Source organism: Mastigoproctus giganteus, chromosome 9 (genome assembly GCF_048544385.1).
Source record: "Mastigoproctus giganteus isolate SK-2022 chromosome 9, ASM4854438v1, whole genome shotgun sequence".
Classification (NCBI taxonomy): Eukaryota; Metazoa; Arthropoda; class Arachnida; order Uropygi; family Thelyphonidae; genus Mastigoproctus; species Mastigoproctus giganteus.
The window spans coordinates 29,985,895-30,004,572 of NC_143583.1; the positions used below are offsets into that span (position 1 = coordinate 29,985,895).

An 18,678-nucleotide genomic window follows, 5' to 3' on the forward strand; every position below is an offset into this window, starting at 1 on the left:
CTGCTGAAAAAGTGTTAACAACCAAAGATTTAAAAAAGGGCTTAAATGACATTGAAAACGTTTTAAATTTTTTTAGTGAAAATGATCCTGATTTAGGAAGAAGTTTTATTGTTAAGCGATCAGTGTTAAATGCAATAACTCCGTATAGGCAATTGTTAAATGAAAGAGAAAAAAAGCATAAGCAATCAATTTTAGACTCATATTTTAAAATGTGATTTCACTTTGTATGTAAGTTGACTGTTTATTTAATAAAACTTTTCTTTGTTCGAAAAAAAAGCTTTTCATTTTCTTTACGTAGGAACGTATCCCTATTCTGGCCATAGTATTTTTACCTCTGAAAACGAAGTTTCGCTTAACGAAGTAATTTCGTGGAACGCATCCTATTCGTTATTCGAGGTATGCCTGTACACTGTTGCGATTTAAGTGATGATTCATCCAAAGTGCTGAGATGAAGTGTCAAGTACAGCAAAATCTGATTATATACATATTCCATTTTTGGATTAATTAAATTTGATTAAAAATTTTGACATTCTGATTGAGATGATATATATTTTTGAAAAATTTATAAAAAGATTATTTTTTAAGACTTTATGGAGATAATAATACATGACTAGATTATTATGTATTATTATCTAATAAAAATACTAATTTATCTCTATATTTATTTATTGCTATTACAGAATGTGGAATGATGATATTTTTAAGTATATATTGATGCTTTATAATTAAATTGTCTTTTTAATTATTGTTAATTTAGTGATTAAAAAAAATTACTGCCCCATAATTTGGCGGGTATTAATACACAATCTAATTTTGTTCTTAGTCAAATTTTTTAATCAAATTTAATTAATCCAAAAACGGAATGTGCGTATAATCAGATTTGGCCAGTACTGCCGAGTATTTACGAAATCACTCCACTGTGTCCAACGGTTTTTGGATTACCAGCCGTTCACCATCCATTTTGTTTTAGTTCTTCTCTGTAAGCTCGCAGGGGCAGTTGTGCGCACACAGTTGCAGTTGTGTGGTGATTTTTCCTGTTAATTCTTCCATGTGATTATTTTAATATCCTATTATGGATAAGTTTATTTTAAAGCGAAAACGTGGTGAGAACTGCAGTGTATGTTGTGAAAATAATGAATTGCAAAGACCTAATGAAGTTACACTTGTTACGCCACCTGGAACGAGTGGTGTTGAGAATGTCATTGGAAAATCTACTAAAACTAAACATAATACCGCAAAATCTTTGAAGGCTGAGACTAAACCCAAATATCGTTATTATGACGTAAGTTGTGTTAATTATGGTTTCATTTCAAACAAGTGTGATCCACCTCTTCTGGTCTGTGTAACATGCAATCAAACTTTGTCTAATAATAGCATGAAACCCTCTCTGTTAGAATGACATCTTGTAACAAATCATGTCGAATTGAAACATAAAGTTATTGATTTTTTTTTAAGCACAAAGCTAACTCTAATAAAAAAATCAAAAAATTATTCAAAGTTTTACCCAAACTTCAAATTCTAAAGATGCTTTAGAAACATCTTACGAATTAGTTTTATTAGTTGCTAAAAATAAAAAGGCGTACACAGCAGTTGAAACACTCATCGTTCCTGGTGCTTTAATTATCGCTGATAAAATGCTACACAAAAAGTGTTCAAACATAATAAAAAGCATACCAACTTCTGATACTACTGTAGTTTGCTGAATTTGTAAAATGGCACAAGATGTAATTCTGCAAACTGTTGAAAAGTTCAAACTGGATAAAAGATTTTCAATGCAAATCGATGAGTCTACAGACATTTCAAACAATGCCCTGCTTATTGTGTTTGTCCGCTATTTTGATATTGTTGAAATTGGTGCTATTAAGGACGACATACTGGGTTGTATCCAGTGGGAATGGTGTATCAGTATATCCACAGATGGAGTGGCCTCAATGACTGGATAAAAAAGTGGTCTTACTGAAAGTATAAGTGAAATCAATCCTGACACTGGCTGGCAGCATTGTATTATTCATAGACAACGTTTGGCTGCAAAAAATATGACTCCAGAGTTGCATGAAGTAATCGGTGTTACTATTAAGTAGTCCCGATCAAGTCCCGAGCACTAAATTCACGGCTTTTTAATGCAATGTGCGGAAAGATGGGTTTAGCAAACACTCACCTAATGCTGCATACCGAGGTGAGGTGGCTCTCCCGAGGATGTGTTTTAACTCGTCTGTTTGAACTGAGGGAGGAAGTAAAGTGTTTCCTAGAAAAAATAAAATCTGACTATGTATCCAACTTCGAAAGCATTAAGTGGCTTTCACAACTCAGTTACCTTGCAGATATTTTCAGCAAGATAAACGAACTTAATCTCCGACTTCAAGGATTCGACAATAATATTTTCAAGATGCATAGTAAAATAAAATGTTTCTATAATAAATTATTATTGTGGGCAAAATGTATGGAAATATCGCAGCTTTTCTGAATCTTAACGAATTCACTGTTCAGAATGGAGTTCTTGTAAGTGTCAGTGTGACTAAAATAATTAAATGTCACTTGATGCATCTCAGTGAAGCCATCACACAATATTTTCCGCATATCAAGAACGAAGAAAAAAACGATTCGGTGTTAAATCCTATCATCACAGCCAATGCCATAACTGCTTTTAAATTGACATGCCAGTCAATTTAAAAGAGTTTATTAGAAATTGCAGCAGATAATTCATTGAAAACAATATTTGAAAGCCTGACAAAATGCGATTTTTGGTCTAAAACTGGAAAATAGTTCAAAGAAATTAGCGATGAAGCTCTTTCAAAGCTTCTCAACTTCAAGAGAAGTTGAGAAGCTTTGAAGCTTTGAGAGCTTCTCAACTCTGAGAAGCTTTGAGAGCTTCTCAACTCTGAGAAGCTTTGAGAGCTTCTCAACTCTTCCCCTCAACTTATTTGTGTGAACAAGGCTTCTGGCCTTAACGTCGATAAGAGTTAAGGACAGAAACTGTTTGAATCCAGAGTCAGCGATCATTCTTGCCCTAACTTCTACTCGGTCACGAATTAAACTGCTGGCTTCAACAATCTCACTGAGCTTTTAATATTTGTTATTTATAATGAGAATAAATGTTTGTATTTCTTTTAAACACTGTTTTTGTAGAAGCGATATTATAATGAGAATGTCTGTATTTCGACAATTTGTCACGCAACACAAAACGTGCATAAAAGGGATCTTATCATCTGTTTTACTATATAAGTACAAAAAAGTTAACTCACTGTAAGCACTTAGAATTCAAGTGTAGAGGTTTACTTGTAGTAAAATATGGTAGACATACATATATGGGGGTACAAAAATAAGAATGTGATTCTTTGGGGGTACGTGAACAAAAAAGGTTGAGAAACACTGATCTAGATCATACAACAATTATAGCCTGGACAAACAAGCACTGAATATGACATGCACTAATAAAAACAGAAAACCTGTCAATCTCAAGGAAGAAACCTGGGAAGCAGGTAGTCTCCTGGTGATGCCCTGAACTGATGATACTCAGGCATAAAGTCTACCAGGCAAGAAGACATTTTCAAAGGGCCCAAACAACTTGGCTCCAAAATGAAGTTAACACCCTAAGAGATACCTATAGGAAATCACTCTCAGGAAATCATACACTGCCCTCATAAGACAGAAGAAAAAAGAATCCTGGCAGCACTTGGTGGGGACTTCTGGAAACATCAACCCATGGAAAGTCATGTTCAGAATACCCACCAACAAGCTGCCAAGAGGAGATGTAGTAAGACCAGATGGAACCTGAAACTGGTTCCATCTGGTCTTACTACATCTTGTGTTGAACAGACGTCATACATGCCAATAAGCCCTTCTCCCTGTATGGAAAAATTATACAAAAGACTATATAACAGGCTATCCACTGATTATAGTGAAGCAGGCAAACATTCAGGAAATCAATACAGATTCAAGCAGGGTAACTCTACGAAGAATGCCATGCACCATACAAAATGGTGCATGGTGAAAAATACATGTTGGCCATATCCATTGACTTTACTGGGAAACTGACTCACTCTGGTTGCAACAGTGTCCTTAGGAGAGTCCAACAAACAAATGTCTCACAAAACCTCTATCAAGTAATCAAAGACTACTTCACTGTCTGAGTTTGCACAAGGTTCCGGGAGATGACACGACCTATGACAAAAGGATGCCCGCAGGGCACAATCCTTAGCCTGTTCTTCTGGAGGTGTCTTGGATGAATTTCTGGCTTTGGATCTGAGCCCTGTGGGCAGAGCAGCCTTTGCAGAAGATTTGATTCTCTTAGTAAAGGGAAATACAAGAGTGGTTGCAGAGCAAAGATCCAATACCGCCCTCATGCAACTGCAGGAGTGTGCACAAATACACATGCTCAGCACTTCGCCTGACAAAATAAAATCAATTCTTTTGAAAGGAAATTTAAACATCAGGAAACTCTACACTGATAAAAAAATCAAATAAAAATTAATATAATCACTATAAAAATGGTATCAGAATTGAAATACCTTATGATTGTTTTTGACTCAAAATTAACTTTTTATCCCCATCTAATATATCTGACGAAAAAAGTGAGAAATTATGTAGGCACAATTGCCAGGATCAGCAGAGCTGACTGGGGGCTGAAAACAAGGACTCTGGCAATCACCTACCGAGCAGTGTTCATACCTGTAATCACCTATGGTGCCGGTGCATGGTTTACCCACACGGCCATACTCAAAAACAGGAACAATCAGAAACTATACAAAGAACAATACTTCCAGGGCATATTGCAATGTAGCACACTGGCACTGCAGGTGCTGGCTGGTGCCCCCACTAAGTATGGTGGGGGCACCAGCCAGCATCCACTAGACACAGCCAACACCATCAAGCCTAAAAGAAAAATATCTGCCACAAAACTGCATAAATTATGGCAAACCAACAGGTAGCAGGAAACCTGAGGTGCTGTCACCAAAAGGTTTCTGCCACAGGTGGCAATGGTCAGTCGAAAGCCACCAAAGTGGTATGCCCCAGAGAAATGTACCAATTATGTGGTGTTATACTCAGGGTAGTGGAGAATGAAAGAGACCTGGGGGTAATTGTGCAGTCAGATATGAAGCTTTCTGAGCAGTGTAGACCAGCTGCCAGAGTTGGTTATGGGGTCTTGTCAATGATATACAGGAATTTTGCAAGCAGGGATAAGGAGGTGTTTATCTGCTTGTATAAGGCAATGGTCAGGCCACACCTTGAGTACTGCGTACAGGTCTGGAAACCTCATTTTAGGAAGGATGTAGAATTGCTAAAACGAGTACAGAGAAGGGCAACAAGACTAGTGAAGGGAACAAAAATGGTGCTCTTATGAAGAAAGGCTTAAGTTCTACAAATTGCAGTTTCTGGAGACTAAGCACCTGCAAGGTAATCTGACTGAAGTGAATAAGGCCTTGAATGGATTGAGCAGGCTTAATGCTGATGAAATTCTTCCTCTTGCTCAGATTACAAACCTGAGGGGACATAGTTTCAAACTGAGGAAAGACAGTTGTAGAATAGATGTGCAGAAGTTTGCCTTTACCAGCGGGCAGGTGATTGCTGAAACAAACTTCCATCTGTTGTCGTGGAAGTTGATGTCTTAAATAAATTCAAGGCAGAACTAGAAACATTTGGAATGAATGGATCAGCAAAATGGGAAGGGTTTTTTTTTTTTTTTTTTTTTTTTGGCTGATGCTGTATAAGCTTGCTTTCTTGGGTCATGTGCCTCTACTGATGCTAACTATACTGTTCAATTTTTTTTTTTTAATATATTTTAATTAACCATGGAGTGTCATTATCTCCAATTTAAGAATTTTTTTTTTCCCCCTTATTTAAGGCACAGATACCTTGTGTCCAAAAAAACTTCAAATTAGGATTCTTCCATTTTCAAGTTGCCTTCCATTTTTTTTCAAATTTGAACAATATAAAATGTAATATTGTATAATTATTCAACAAGAACTGTACAGAAAGAATTTTTACAGAAATATGAAAACAATAATAGTAACACAAATTGTGGCACCTGGCCTGCCACATTTCTCATTTTTAATCATGAACAAACAATGTGTCACTTCCAAAACTACCGAAGTAAGACTGTGTATAATTTGGAAGGCATCCAGAGTAAAAACCACTATTTTGAACTAGCAATTAATGCAATACATATATTCTGCTGAGAAAGAGAGAGAGAGAGTTAAAACGTGCTAACCACTACGTAAATTAATTTTTCCATTCTTCAGTAGCAAAATTGTGAATTTCATCAACTATTGAAAATTAAAGGAAAAAGAAATTGAAAATTCATGCATAGATAATACAAAAATCATATAGTTCACAGATCACCTTTGTGGATCCAGAGGGGTCAGTGGTCCACAAGCTGGGAACTACTGATTCTTGCATATCAACAGTTAACTCTATCAAAATTTCAGAGTGACAACACTTACTCTCACTAACAAGTTGACATTCTTACCTTCCAAAATCACAGAGCTTTAAAACACCAGTTTCAGGATCTAATAACAAATTTTGAGGTTTGATGTCACGATGACAAATTCCTAAGGAATGGATGTAGGATAGACTTCTGAAAAGTTGGTACATATACAACTGGAAATAAAAAGTATTTTAAATTTCAATTTTATTTATTTTATCAACTGTTCTTGAAAAATAATGAATAGCATGCACTATTCCAAGTAGAAATCTAATGAGAAGTGGAATGTTAACAATGATGTAAGTTTAAGTGATGACTGCTTCTCAACAAATCACATAATGTACTGAAAACCATGTTTAACTTATCATTAGTAAAAGATTAAAATAAAATTTGGAGGTAAAGCCTCAAACCATGGAATTTATTGGACATACAAATAAGTGCAATGCATCAGTTCTGCACATAGTAAATCCCCGAAGTTGATGAAATGGCATCATTTTCATTACATCTCATACAATATAATAGCGTAGCTTAATTTAATTTAATTATGGTACTCACCGTTTTATAATCTGCATTGATGTTAAAATAAAATGGATGATAATTTTAAATTTAAGTTAGCGTAAATAAGTTAGGATTTAAAAACAGAATTAAAATATGCGCAAGGAAGTAGAAGTGCACGTCTTCGTCCTTGGTTGTCAATTTTGAAATTGGAACAATTGAAGTTATATGGTTGAAAACAGAAGGCCAATAGCCATAACAAATGGTTTTCGTTTTACACGTCTTCAGTTGGCAATGGTAGAATGAGAGTGAACGTGTGTATTTAAGAAGACTAAGTTCCCGTGATGCTCTGGATACATGTGGGAATCTCAGGTGCATGAGATTCCAGACCGGTGCTATGTTATAGGGTTGTTTGGAATTTAATACTTGGAGAGTGGAATGGCGGCAAAACCATTCTATAACTAGGGCTTCGTATTGGAAAATTTTAAAACTGGATTTTAATTTGATAATTGGAATGGATGAATCTACTAAGGGGGTGTGGTTGTGGGATTGAACATGTGTTTCTAATTCGGTATTGGACTGTTCCGTCCTAAAGCTATGTAATGGTAGTATGCACGTGTGTTTGATGTTTTGATGGAACCGTATTTTGTGGTGGTGCTACCGATGTAGCAAGCATTACAGTTATGTTGACATTTTATTAAATAGACAATATTATTCATGTCACTAATGTGGTAATTGTGTGTGTCTTTATATGAGTTGAATAATGAACCTAGTTTATTTTAAGATGAGAATGTAAGGGTGTAAATGTAATTAAATTAAATTTAGCTACGCTATTATATCGTGTCAGTTATAAATGGTACTTTAAGAGATCTACAATTTTCGAATTACATCTCATATTGTGATACCTTCACGAGTTGCCTCATTATGGAGTTAACTTCATAACTGGATTGTCCTTCATTAGAAGGCAACTCATAAAGGTACTGACAATATGGCACGCAATGAATATGATGCCATTTCAACTTTCGTGATTTACTTACTATATATAGAACTGATGCATTGTACTTACTTTCGCATCTTATCATTAGTATTAAGTTCACATAATGCTGATGGTATCTTTGGCTATGTGAGCAATAATTTTTAAAAAAATTATGATAGGAAAAGGAATTTACTTTCACAACTTTCTACATTCTAACCTTGATTAAATAAAAATTTACTATGATCACAAGAAAGGAATTTATAGCACCAGAGTATACACAATTTTCCTCAGTAAATGTGTATTAAAAAATGCAGGATGAAAAAAATTGATTCTGAAAATACTGATATACTTAATACTGAAAAAATTAATAAAAATTAATACACTTTAAATTACTTATGCCTGTTACCTATCAAAAGAATGAAAGGTAATAGGCATAAGTAATTTAAAAATTATAAGAAAATACATTTGTTCCTTACCATATATCACTTAATTATAAGATTTTTAGTGTTGGCCTGTCATATCAAATACTGTTCTCTTCATTAAAGTATCCAAAATATTATATATGATCATAGACTATCCAGCCAAAACATTATAACCACCTACCTAATAATGAGTATGTCCTCGTACTGCTGCCAGTAGTACTGTGGCCATACACCAAAGCATGAACTCAAAGTCCATTCCTCAGCATGATATAAAGCCAATGAACTTTGTAGGAGAAATGCTGTACTATGTTGCCAGGATTGTGCCCTAGAGTTTTGCAACAGTCTGCAGTGGAGGATACAATGTTGGATCTGCCAATCCACATAATCTCAGAGGTGTTCTATGGGATTCGCATCTGGCCACTTCAATAGCGAAGTTCGCACCTGAAAGTCACTTTCATGTTTGTAAAACCACTCTTGAATAATACTGGCAGTATGGCAGGTGCATTATCCTGCTAGAACATATCTATTCCATCTGTGATGGTAAATTTAATTTAATAAGGTACACCACGAGAGGGTGTACCTTATCAGCCACAACAGATAGGTAGTTTTTAGCATTCAGAGTGCAGTCTAGGGATCTGAGGCTTAAAGAGATTCTGAGAAAAACAGCACCACACCAAAACACTGCCACCACTTGCCTGTTTCAGTTGAACCAGGTCATCAAAGTGATTCCTCTCTCTGCAGTTTGCCACCATACCATCAAACTACCACACACACACACACACACACACACACACACACACACACACACACACACACACACACACACACACACACACACACACTATAGCAATAAGTTATTCATCAGAAAAAGAAATTTTTTTCCAGTCGTTAATGGTCCAACGACACCATTCAAATTCAAACTTTAGGCATTGTGGTGACAGGAGGCCATAAACATGGATATCTTAAGTGGGAACCTGCTCCAGGGGCCTTGTACAGAAGAGAATTCATTTAAAAACAGAATTAAAATATGCGTTGGATCATGATCTTGGAAATAATAAAAAATAAAAAAAGAAAATCTATTAACTCACAGAAGGTCAAACAGCTGATGTTCACCATGCCCACTGCTGAGGCATGGACATCCACCATTGGCCCAGTAACTGACTGCTGATCTGTCCACTATCTGTCGAAACACCTTAACCACAGCACCCAGCAAACAGTCCACAAGATTTGCAGTTTCAATACTACTGGCAACCTTCAACTTCAATTATCCATTTTCAAAGTCCGTCAGATCATGTCGCTTGCCCATGTACTTTGCATGGACCACATGCCACATAAATGCTGTATCACAGTCACTGGTTCTCACCCAACACATGTGCCTCCAAGTAGGGAGGAATGGCCAACTGACAAAACACGCAGGTTGTTATGTTTTGACTGAACAGTGTATGTGATAGACCTGTATATGTATTTTTAACTTTATAACATTTTATTATATTTTAAAGGGAGAGGAAAGAGATAAGAATGTACTTTTATGGGTTTGTTTTGTGTGAATGTGACCCCAAACACAAATGCCACTGGAACATACAGTACTTGCCCCATGTGTAGAAAATAGATTAAATTAAATATAAGAAACAGATTAAAGGTTGAAAAAGCAGAAAATACTTGTGGCTATTAATTCTTCTTGAATTCATAGCCACAAGTATTTTGGAAAATAGATACATAGGAGTGTTATTCCAAAATAACAAAGTAGAAAGGTTAAATGAAGAACAGGAAAACTATTCTAGTGGATTTAAAGTTGAACTGTAAACTGTAAATGGATGTTCATCAGTTAAGTTATATACTTTGTCTGAGGATATAACTCAGACAGGAATTTCCACAGGAAATTCACATGAATCGTGTGTTCAATGCATGTGTATGTGGCATGTATTTCAAAGTAAATATATGCATAAAATCCTGGCTCAACTGATGATTCTTTGCTTTGTTTCTAATGTGGGGGAGGAACCAATCTCACATTAAAAATGGTGCATTACTAGATTTTAATAGATAGAAATTGAGTTGCTGAAAAAACATGTGGATGCTCTAGAGCAAATATTAATAAGGGTTTCAGAACAGAAGAGTCAAGTGTGTACTGCTCTGATTCAAAAGTATCTAGTTTTATTGTCAAGAAAATTGGCAACATTTCATGTAATAAGGATAAATGAATTAGAACTGGTGCATCTCTGCTAAGAGCTACAATAATTAATGATGCTGCAAACAGTTTGTCAGATTTTCAGGAGGGTAAAACAAGTTACATTATTATTCATATGGGGATTTAGAATATGAGAATGAATTCAGCCTACTATAGTGGCCTTCCCAGTCACCAGATCTCAATCCAATTGAGCACTTGCAGAACGAGGTGAAAAAGTCTTTTCAGAGTATAAATTCAAAACCATCCAATTTGCAACAACTGTAAGAAGCAAATGAGTCAACACCATCACTGTGGCACATTTCTGACAACTTGTTAGTACATGCCACAATGAATCTAGGCTGTTCTCAGGAGTGCCCCTACTCTCTATTAGGTAGGTATACTTAATAAAGTACACACAGAAATCCTTGTGAATTAACATAAGGCTTTAGGGGCTCTGCAAGGCTTTGGGGGATGGATGATTCTATCAGCATAGTCCACCCTCAGTAAGTAGAAGGAATATTTTGTAGAGATGGATTACATTTCAATAAAGATGGTGCTTAGGTCTTTGCCAATATTGTCACTTGTTAGAAGTGTTAGATGTGTGTAGTTAGGATTTCTGGTTATTCTAGTAGGTAAAGGAACATGCTGTATGAGTTCATTAATACTAGTAGAAGTCTTGGCACCTCTATAACAACTGTGTCCATACAACTAGAAAATTGGAGTTGTGAACATTAAAATCACTATGGAAGACTGCTTTGCACTTAGAAAAGTAAGACTGGAGACAGCTCAATGAAACAAAGATAAGAAGAATCTGCAATGGTGTAAAATTGCAGTAACCCAAACATACCCAAAGGTGTTAATTTTCCAGAGTTTCGGGTACTCTTTTTTTTTTTTTTAAATAATAATGCTGTTCTAAAGAGTTTTTGATCTTATTATCCAATGTAATATCAAATTTACAATAAAATTTTTGAGATCGCAATTTTAACTCTTTTTTTTATTTATTTTATTTTTTTATCCAAAAAATCTGGTTGGTGAATTCTGCATACCAATGTTCCGAGGCATTCAAAATTCTGAGGCATCTACTAGGATGTTACTATTACCCTAATGGGATAAGACCAGTGAGACAGTTAAGAACACAATGGAAAAAAAGTTGAAGCCTCATCTGAGAGAAATAAAGATAAACGCGCAAAAAATTAGAAATAATGGAATCCTGATAGAGATAGCAAGCAAAGATCTAAGAAAAATAGAAAACCATCCTAAGGTGGAAAAACTGGGCTTGCTCCCTGAAAAACCAAACGGGGAAAACCCAAATATTATAATCTTTGATGTACCTGTGTCAGTAATAGAAAAAGAATTCATGATGGATATCTATTTCAAAAACTTTAACAATGAAATGACAATAGATGAATTTTCTGCTGAAAAGGGAAACAAAAAATAAAAAGAATGGACAGCTCAATATAATTGCAGCTATTAACACCGAAAATTTGGAAGGTAATGCAGGGACAACAGAGAATCTATGCTGACTGGACCAGTCATAAATTTAGGGAACATTTCCCTATCCAAAGATGTTTTAACTGCCATAAATATGGTCACACTGCCAGAGACTGCAGTCAGAAAGAACTGTCTGTGGTCACTGTGCAGTAGCTGACCACGATTACAAAAATTGCAAAAATAAGTCTCAGCAGCCAAAATGTGCTGCCTGCAAGGCAGTATGACTGACTGACTACGCACATAGTATCAGGGATGATGAATACCCATTATAAAAAAAAAATGGTAAAACCTATACAATCTAGGACCAACTATGGGCCAGATTGAAAACATAAATGTGATTAGGGATCTAAAATTCGTCCAATTGAATGCTCAAAGAGGAAGAGCTGTTGTAGATCAGATCAAACTCAAATTAGAAAAAAATAATATAGATATCTTGCTGCTCCAGGAGCCCTATACACATATGGGTAGGGTTCAGGGATATCCAAGAGGCTATAAAATAATAGAATACACCTCAGGTGTCCCTTCTAGAGTAATAGTAGTTAAAAATACTGACAATACTTTGAATATAGTCAACAAAGGTGGGTCACCTCTGCTCCCCAGTGGCAGTGTGTGCCCATATTGCCAGTGCAGTAGGACAGTTCTATATTATATCTTTTTTATGCAAGACCAGGTGAAGACATAAACCTTATTATAGATCACTTACAAACAGTTATAAATTTGTTACCTACTACAAATATCAGTGTGTGCCGATGTCAACTGCTGGTTAGCCTTATGGCATAGCTGTACAGAAGAAGAGAAGGTGCACACACACACACACACACACACAATGGCCAGATATTATCAGATTTTATAGCCACCTCACCCTTTCAAATGATAAATCAACCTAATAACTTGTCAACTTTTAGTTGACACTGATGTCACTCTTGCCACCAATTCAATAGCCTATAAAATTACATACTGGTATGTCCAGGCACCTGGATTACATCAGATCACAGAGCCATCAACTTCAAATTAAATAGGCAATTACAAACAACCCAACACTCCTTGTTGGATATTAAAATGTATAACCAAAAAAAGGCAAAGTGGCAGATTTTTGCAGAACATACAGCACCTGAGTTGCAAAAACAGGAAAATGAGTGATCTAGATCAGGCAACTGTAGCCTGGAAGAGCATGCTTGTTTGTTTCTTATTTAGTTTTTAGGAGCATTAGCAACTAAGGCCATATTGCTCCGGGATATGCGGTGGTCATTCCCTGTTCTTTCCACATCCTCCGTATTTGGTGGTGACGGGCTCGAACCCTGGTCTAATCAAGAAGCGTGTGCTACGCACTGCTGCTCCTTCCCATCTGGCTACGGAGGCGCCTCCGATGAGCATGCACTGACTATGAGAAACATTTTAACAAAAATGGCAAATCTGTCTATCACACGGACAAAACCGAGGAAGCAGGTAGTCCCCCTGGTGGTGTCCTTAACTGACTATACTCAGGAGAAGGGTGCACCATATGAGGAGAAATTTTCAAAGAGCAAGAACATCTTGGCCACAAAATGAGAGGGATGTACTGAGAGATTCTTAAAGAACTCTCAGATGTACAGAAATATAAATTGCGGTGCAAGGAACCACAGGACAGAAACATGGCACAATGAGCCATATGACATCATTAACTACCAGGTCAATTACACTTTATTTCAGCATCTTTAACTGTTACACAGAATTCATGTCAATAGTCTATAAGCCTTCTACTGTTCTTTCCTCAAGTTCAAGCGGCACTAATCTTCTCTGGAATAATTTCTTGGAAAATTTTTGAAAAGCCTGGATCTTAATTAATTGAGCCTCATCACCCTCAGTCAGGTGAGCAAGATTGGGATTAGCAAATAAAAATTCATTTCTGAGATCCAAGTACTCAGGGCAATAATATAAAACATGACACTATGTCTCCAGAGCCATGCAGTGACACTGTGACCTTTCCGAAACACCCAGCTGATTCAGCTTTGCTAAAAATGAGCCATGACTGGTTAATAAAAACCTAGTTTGTAGATTACGCACAAACCATTTTTCTGGCGGACCATCAACAACAGAGGGAAAGAATCTGCAAGATGGGCTAACTCAATAATACCTTTATTGAGTTAGCCCATCTATGATTCCCAGTGTTCTCCCCAGAAAATTTTGACAGCCGGGTGGCATTATGAAGTAGCTAGGTGGAGAAGTGTAATATTTCGCAACATTATAAACTTTTCTGTTATTTATAAATGTGACTTAAACGATCCAGAGCAAAAATTAATTGCATAATTTAACATTATATACTCCTGTCATATTGATCTCAATCACATATTATGTTTGTATTAATATTGATCAAGATCAGTACCATACGGTACCGTGAGAATTGCTTAAATTTTAGCCGGGCAGTCAGTTAAAGTTAAGTTGAAGTGCACCCATTCGATAGGGGAGAATACTGATTCCAAAGAGTCATTAAGATATCTAAGATTCACTTGGCCTCATTCTTGGGATCATTAGCCAAATCCAACTCAAGATCACGAATAATAAAAGAAGTTCCACGCCAAATGTTGAAAGTCATTACTCTGTAAATCGGAAAAGATCAATTGGAATTTTCCTTGTGACAATTTGTAGCGCATCAGTGGAGACAGTTCTACAAACTAGAATCATCTTCAGGAATACAGTTTTCTTATATATTTTTTAAGATTAACATAGTCTACCCAAGCTGAGATACCATAAGAAACAATAGGAAGGAAAACACAGTTATAAAGAAGAGATAGTGCCCTACCTCTAATATCCCATTCCGTCCTAGTAATTCTTGTTATCATGTTAACAAATTTTGCATCCATTTCAGATAGAAAATAGATATGGGTGTCAAATCTAAGACCTCTCTCTCAACGAAGACTCCAAGATATTTAATATTCTTAACGGATTTTCACAATAAATCAGCATGAGGTTCTTTACAAGCAGATAGGTTCTCCTTTAACAATAATATTTTTGTTTTTGACCTTGATATTGTTAATTTATGGAAATTACACCAAACATTCAGATCTTTTATTTCATTAGATTGTTGTTCAATTTGTAGCCGTGAAGAGGCTTCAACTAAGATTACCAGGTCATCTGCATATGCAATCATACGAACATGACTATATTCTTTTCGTAACCAATCCTCTAATACCAATTTCCTCATTAGTGGCCCAAAAACAGATCCTTGCGGACATCCTCGAATAGCAGATCTAGTTACCGAATTCCAACTAGACTTAACTATAAACATTCTTTCCTTAAAATAATCCACTATGACGCTATAAAGCTGATAGGAGCATTTTGCAAGGCGCAGCATCAATCCCAAGAAATATTATCAAAAACCCCTTCAAAATCAACAAAAATACCAAGAACATATTTTGCATTTGAATCTCTAATGAATTTAACCAAAGATTTTAAAGAATCCTCTGTACCATGGCATTTAAAGAACCCCAAATTTTCTTGAATATATATATATATATATATATTGCAATATTCGCTGAGAAAGCATGCATTCATAGAACTTGCCCAAACCTGGACACGCAATTGGATGATAAGAAGAGGACTCAGTTTTAGGCTTTTCAGGTGATTTCAAAATGATTCTAAGAAAACATCCTTCCAAGGCGAGGGGAAAATTTGTTCAAGCAGGCATTTGTTGAAAACCAGAAGAAGATGCTCAGGAAACAGTTTGAAGAAACAATAACTTCCCTTTCAATGAGGTCCATAACCAGAGCACATGTAATTACGAATTTTGTTAACAGCTGAATTAAGATCTTCCATTGAAAACCGTTCCTCTTGAATATCGCTAACACAACCACAATCTAACCGATCATTACTATCAGAATGCTCCACCTCCTCCATATGCTGATGAGATCCATTGACTAGATGATAAAGTATAACATTAATACTGCCAAGTTAATCTACAGTTTCCAAGTCTCCACAATGCATAGAACTTATCACATCCCCAGATGGCCTTAATTTGTGCATACACAACTTATAAACCATGGATCCTCATTACCAGCTGTTTGCACTAAGTTTTTCCATGCATCAAATTTCCTTTTAGTTATTAAATGGGTATATTTTCTTTTGATCAATTGATACTCGGTTTTTAACCCAGCAGTAGCTTTATTATCCCACAATTTCTGATGTTGGAACTTCTTGCACGCCCTGTTGACCTCACTCTGGAGATCAGTAAGATCAGAGGACCACCAATGCGGAGCACGTCTACTTTGCTTTAATTTCATTGACACCCTTGAGGCATAAAATAACTTCTGTTGTAATAATTGAACCAAATCAAATGCATCAATCCTATCCAACTCAGCTAATGACATTTCACCAAAAATTGTCCTAACACATTTGTCAAACTTACCCCAGTCACCATGCTTAATCGCAAATCTTTGAAGTTGTAATGAATGAGGCTCAATAAATCTACTTCTAGCACAGTCTAAGTTGAAAGTAATTGCTCTGTGATCGCTGTTAATCCAATCTGGTTTAACTTGCCAATTAGATATGGAATTGAAGGCAGTAAAAAACTGCAGCTATTATCAACACACTGCAGGATGGAAGCCTCCTCAGCAATTCATGTTGAGGGAAATGGACCATAATCTGCCACGCTGGTCCAGTGCGGATTGGCAGATCAACTGTATTTAACAGTCAGGGGCTTGAACCCCAGTCTACTCAAGGAGCGTGTGCTACTGCACTCCCGCTCCTGACCACTCGGCTATGGAGGCCTTTTGAAGGACTATTGGCGAACATTACATCTACGTTAGACTCACCATTAATAGTCCAAAACGTCGGTTCATTACCAGGCTTATTAATGATCTCAAGTTTAGATGAGGATATTAGCTCTTCCGATTAACCTGCCTCTGGCATCAGTAAATCTAGAATGCCATAAAAGATTTTTAGCAGTTGAATCCAGACAGATAATCACTTTTCTGGCTTTCAATCTGAATAATGCCTCTTCCAAATAACAAAGAGAGCAATGAAGGTCTGTATTAGGCTGACAGTACATAGATATAATGAAAAATTGTCCCCAACTAGCTTCAATCCAACACAGACTGCATGCGATGCACATAAGGAATCAATTCTGGTCACAACTAGATCAGAGCTGAAAATTAGTATAGCAACCCTTAGCTTGTCACACTTCTTTGAGACAATTCTAATAGAGTTGGGATATCCAGTTAGCTGACCTCTATAAACATAAGGTTTCTGAACACAATTTCAATCCTTTCACATTCAAACTAATCTTAGTTCATCTGCTACAGATCTTGCACACTGTGCATTAATTTGAAGTACCCTGAGTTCGCTGTACATATTATTTTTATGGGTAAGAGTGCTATTGCTCATTACCGTAAAGTGCAGAATACGTTCTTTCCTTTAGTAACTTTCAGTGCAAATATGTATTCAGGACACTTCTTATCTCTAACCGAATGAGTAGCAGACCTATTTATTGCACTACAATTGGAATACGGAGGTTTGTTTTTATTTTTAAATAATTTTAAATTATGACCTGTTGCACCACGACTGCAAACCAGAGTGTCACTTCTACATATCTTAGAAGTGTGCCCGTACCTTTGTCAATTATAACAAATGGTAATCAAGTGAAATTCCTTAAACCTGCAGGACATCAATTCAATAAAGATCCGTGTTTGTTTATCAAGAAACTTTTTAACTCTACAGGATATTTCCAAAGGTCCAGTTAATTCCATTTTTGGAATTAACTTATATGTTTTTCATCAGAAAAACATATTTTCACCTCAACACTGATGTCATTTCTGCATAGACCCATATGTATTAGGTTTCTTTCATATAACTCATTAAGTAGATCTTTATTTATGTCCTTAATTACATCATATAATATTATTTTTAAACCAGGTTTCTTAAACCTAGTGATATTCAATCTCAATTTCTTTATGAGATCATTTGTCCTAATATCCTCAAGCTCCTTTTTAGAATCTCAATCACAATACCCTTGTCAGGTAGCCTTTGCATTCTCCTAATTCGTACCCTTTTAAGCGAATTTTCAATGATTTTAGAGACTGCCTTTTCTATAACCACACTAGACTTAAATTTAGAATCATGCTCAGGCCTCATAAGAAGTACATTATATGAACTAACATTATTTCTAAGCCCATTATTCTGCTTTGCATGGCTGTCATAATTAATTATGTTATCCTTCCTATTTGCCTTAGCACCATTTTTAACAACCTCACTGTATAACTTACCAGAACACCTAAAACCTGTAATTATTTCAATGTATTTAGTTAGTGACCCCTCTAAACATCTCTTTCAAACATTCCTTATCTATTCCCAATTTCAAGGCCAAACTTTCAATTATGGAAATCGTTAAGCGCCTGTTTCTGCTTATTTTGGTTATTCAGTCCATCTCTATCAAACAACTGTGAATCTATTAAATTGGTTCATAATCCATTTCGTTTTGTACTAAATCTTGCGACTGATATCCAGAAGCATACTAACATTTGTCGGCACCAACGGTGACAGTATTACAGGTGGCGCCTTGCAATTCGACAGTCTCGCAATTCGACGTACCGCTATTCGACAGTCGGATTTCGCAGGCAGCGAAATCCGAAAACGCTACATGATATTGCACGATAGAATTCGTTACTAAATAGCACTAAATAGTGACGGCTGCTTCATACATTTTAACCAATGGTATTAAAGAGCAGGAGTAACATTT

General features: G+C 36.1%; 1 protein-coding gene across 1 annotated transcript in view; it reads right to left on the reverse strand.

The window, feature by feature from the left end:
• The window catches only part of sgg (glycogen synthase kinase 3 beta homolog shaggy), a 299,419-nt gene that overhangs the window by 128,657 nt on the left and 152,084 nt on the right, over positions 1 to 18,678 (reverse strand). Inside the window, exon 5 of the mRNA XM_090381919.1 lies at positions 6,467 to 6,597. Coding sequence (XP_090238045.1) covers positions 6,467 to 6,597 — 131 coding nt within the window. The remainder of the gene's footprint in view (positions 1 to 6,466; positions 6,598 to 18,678) is intronic.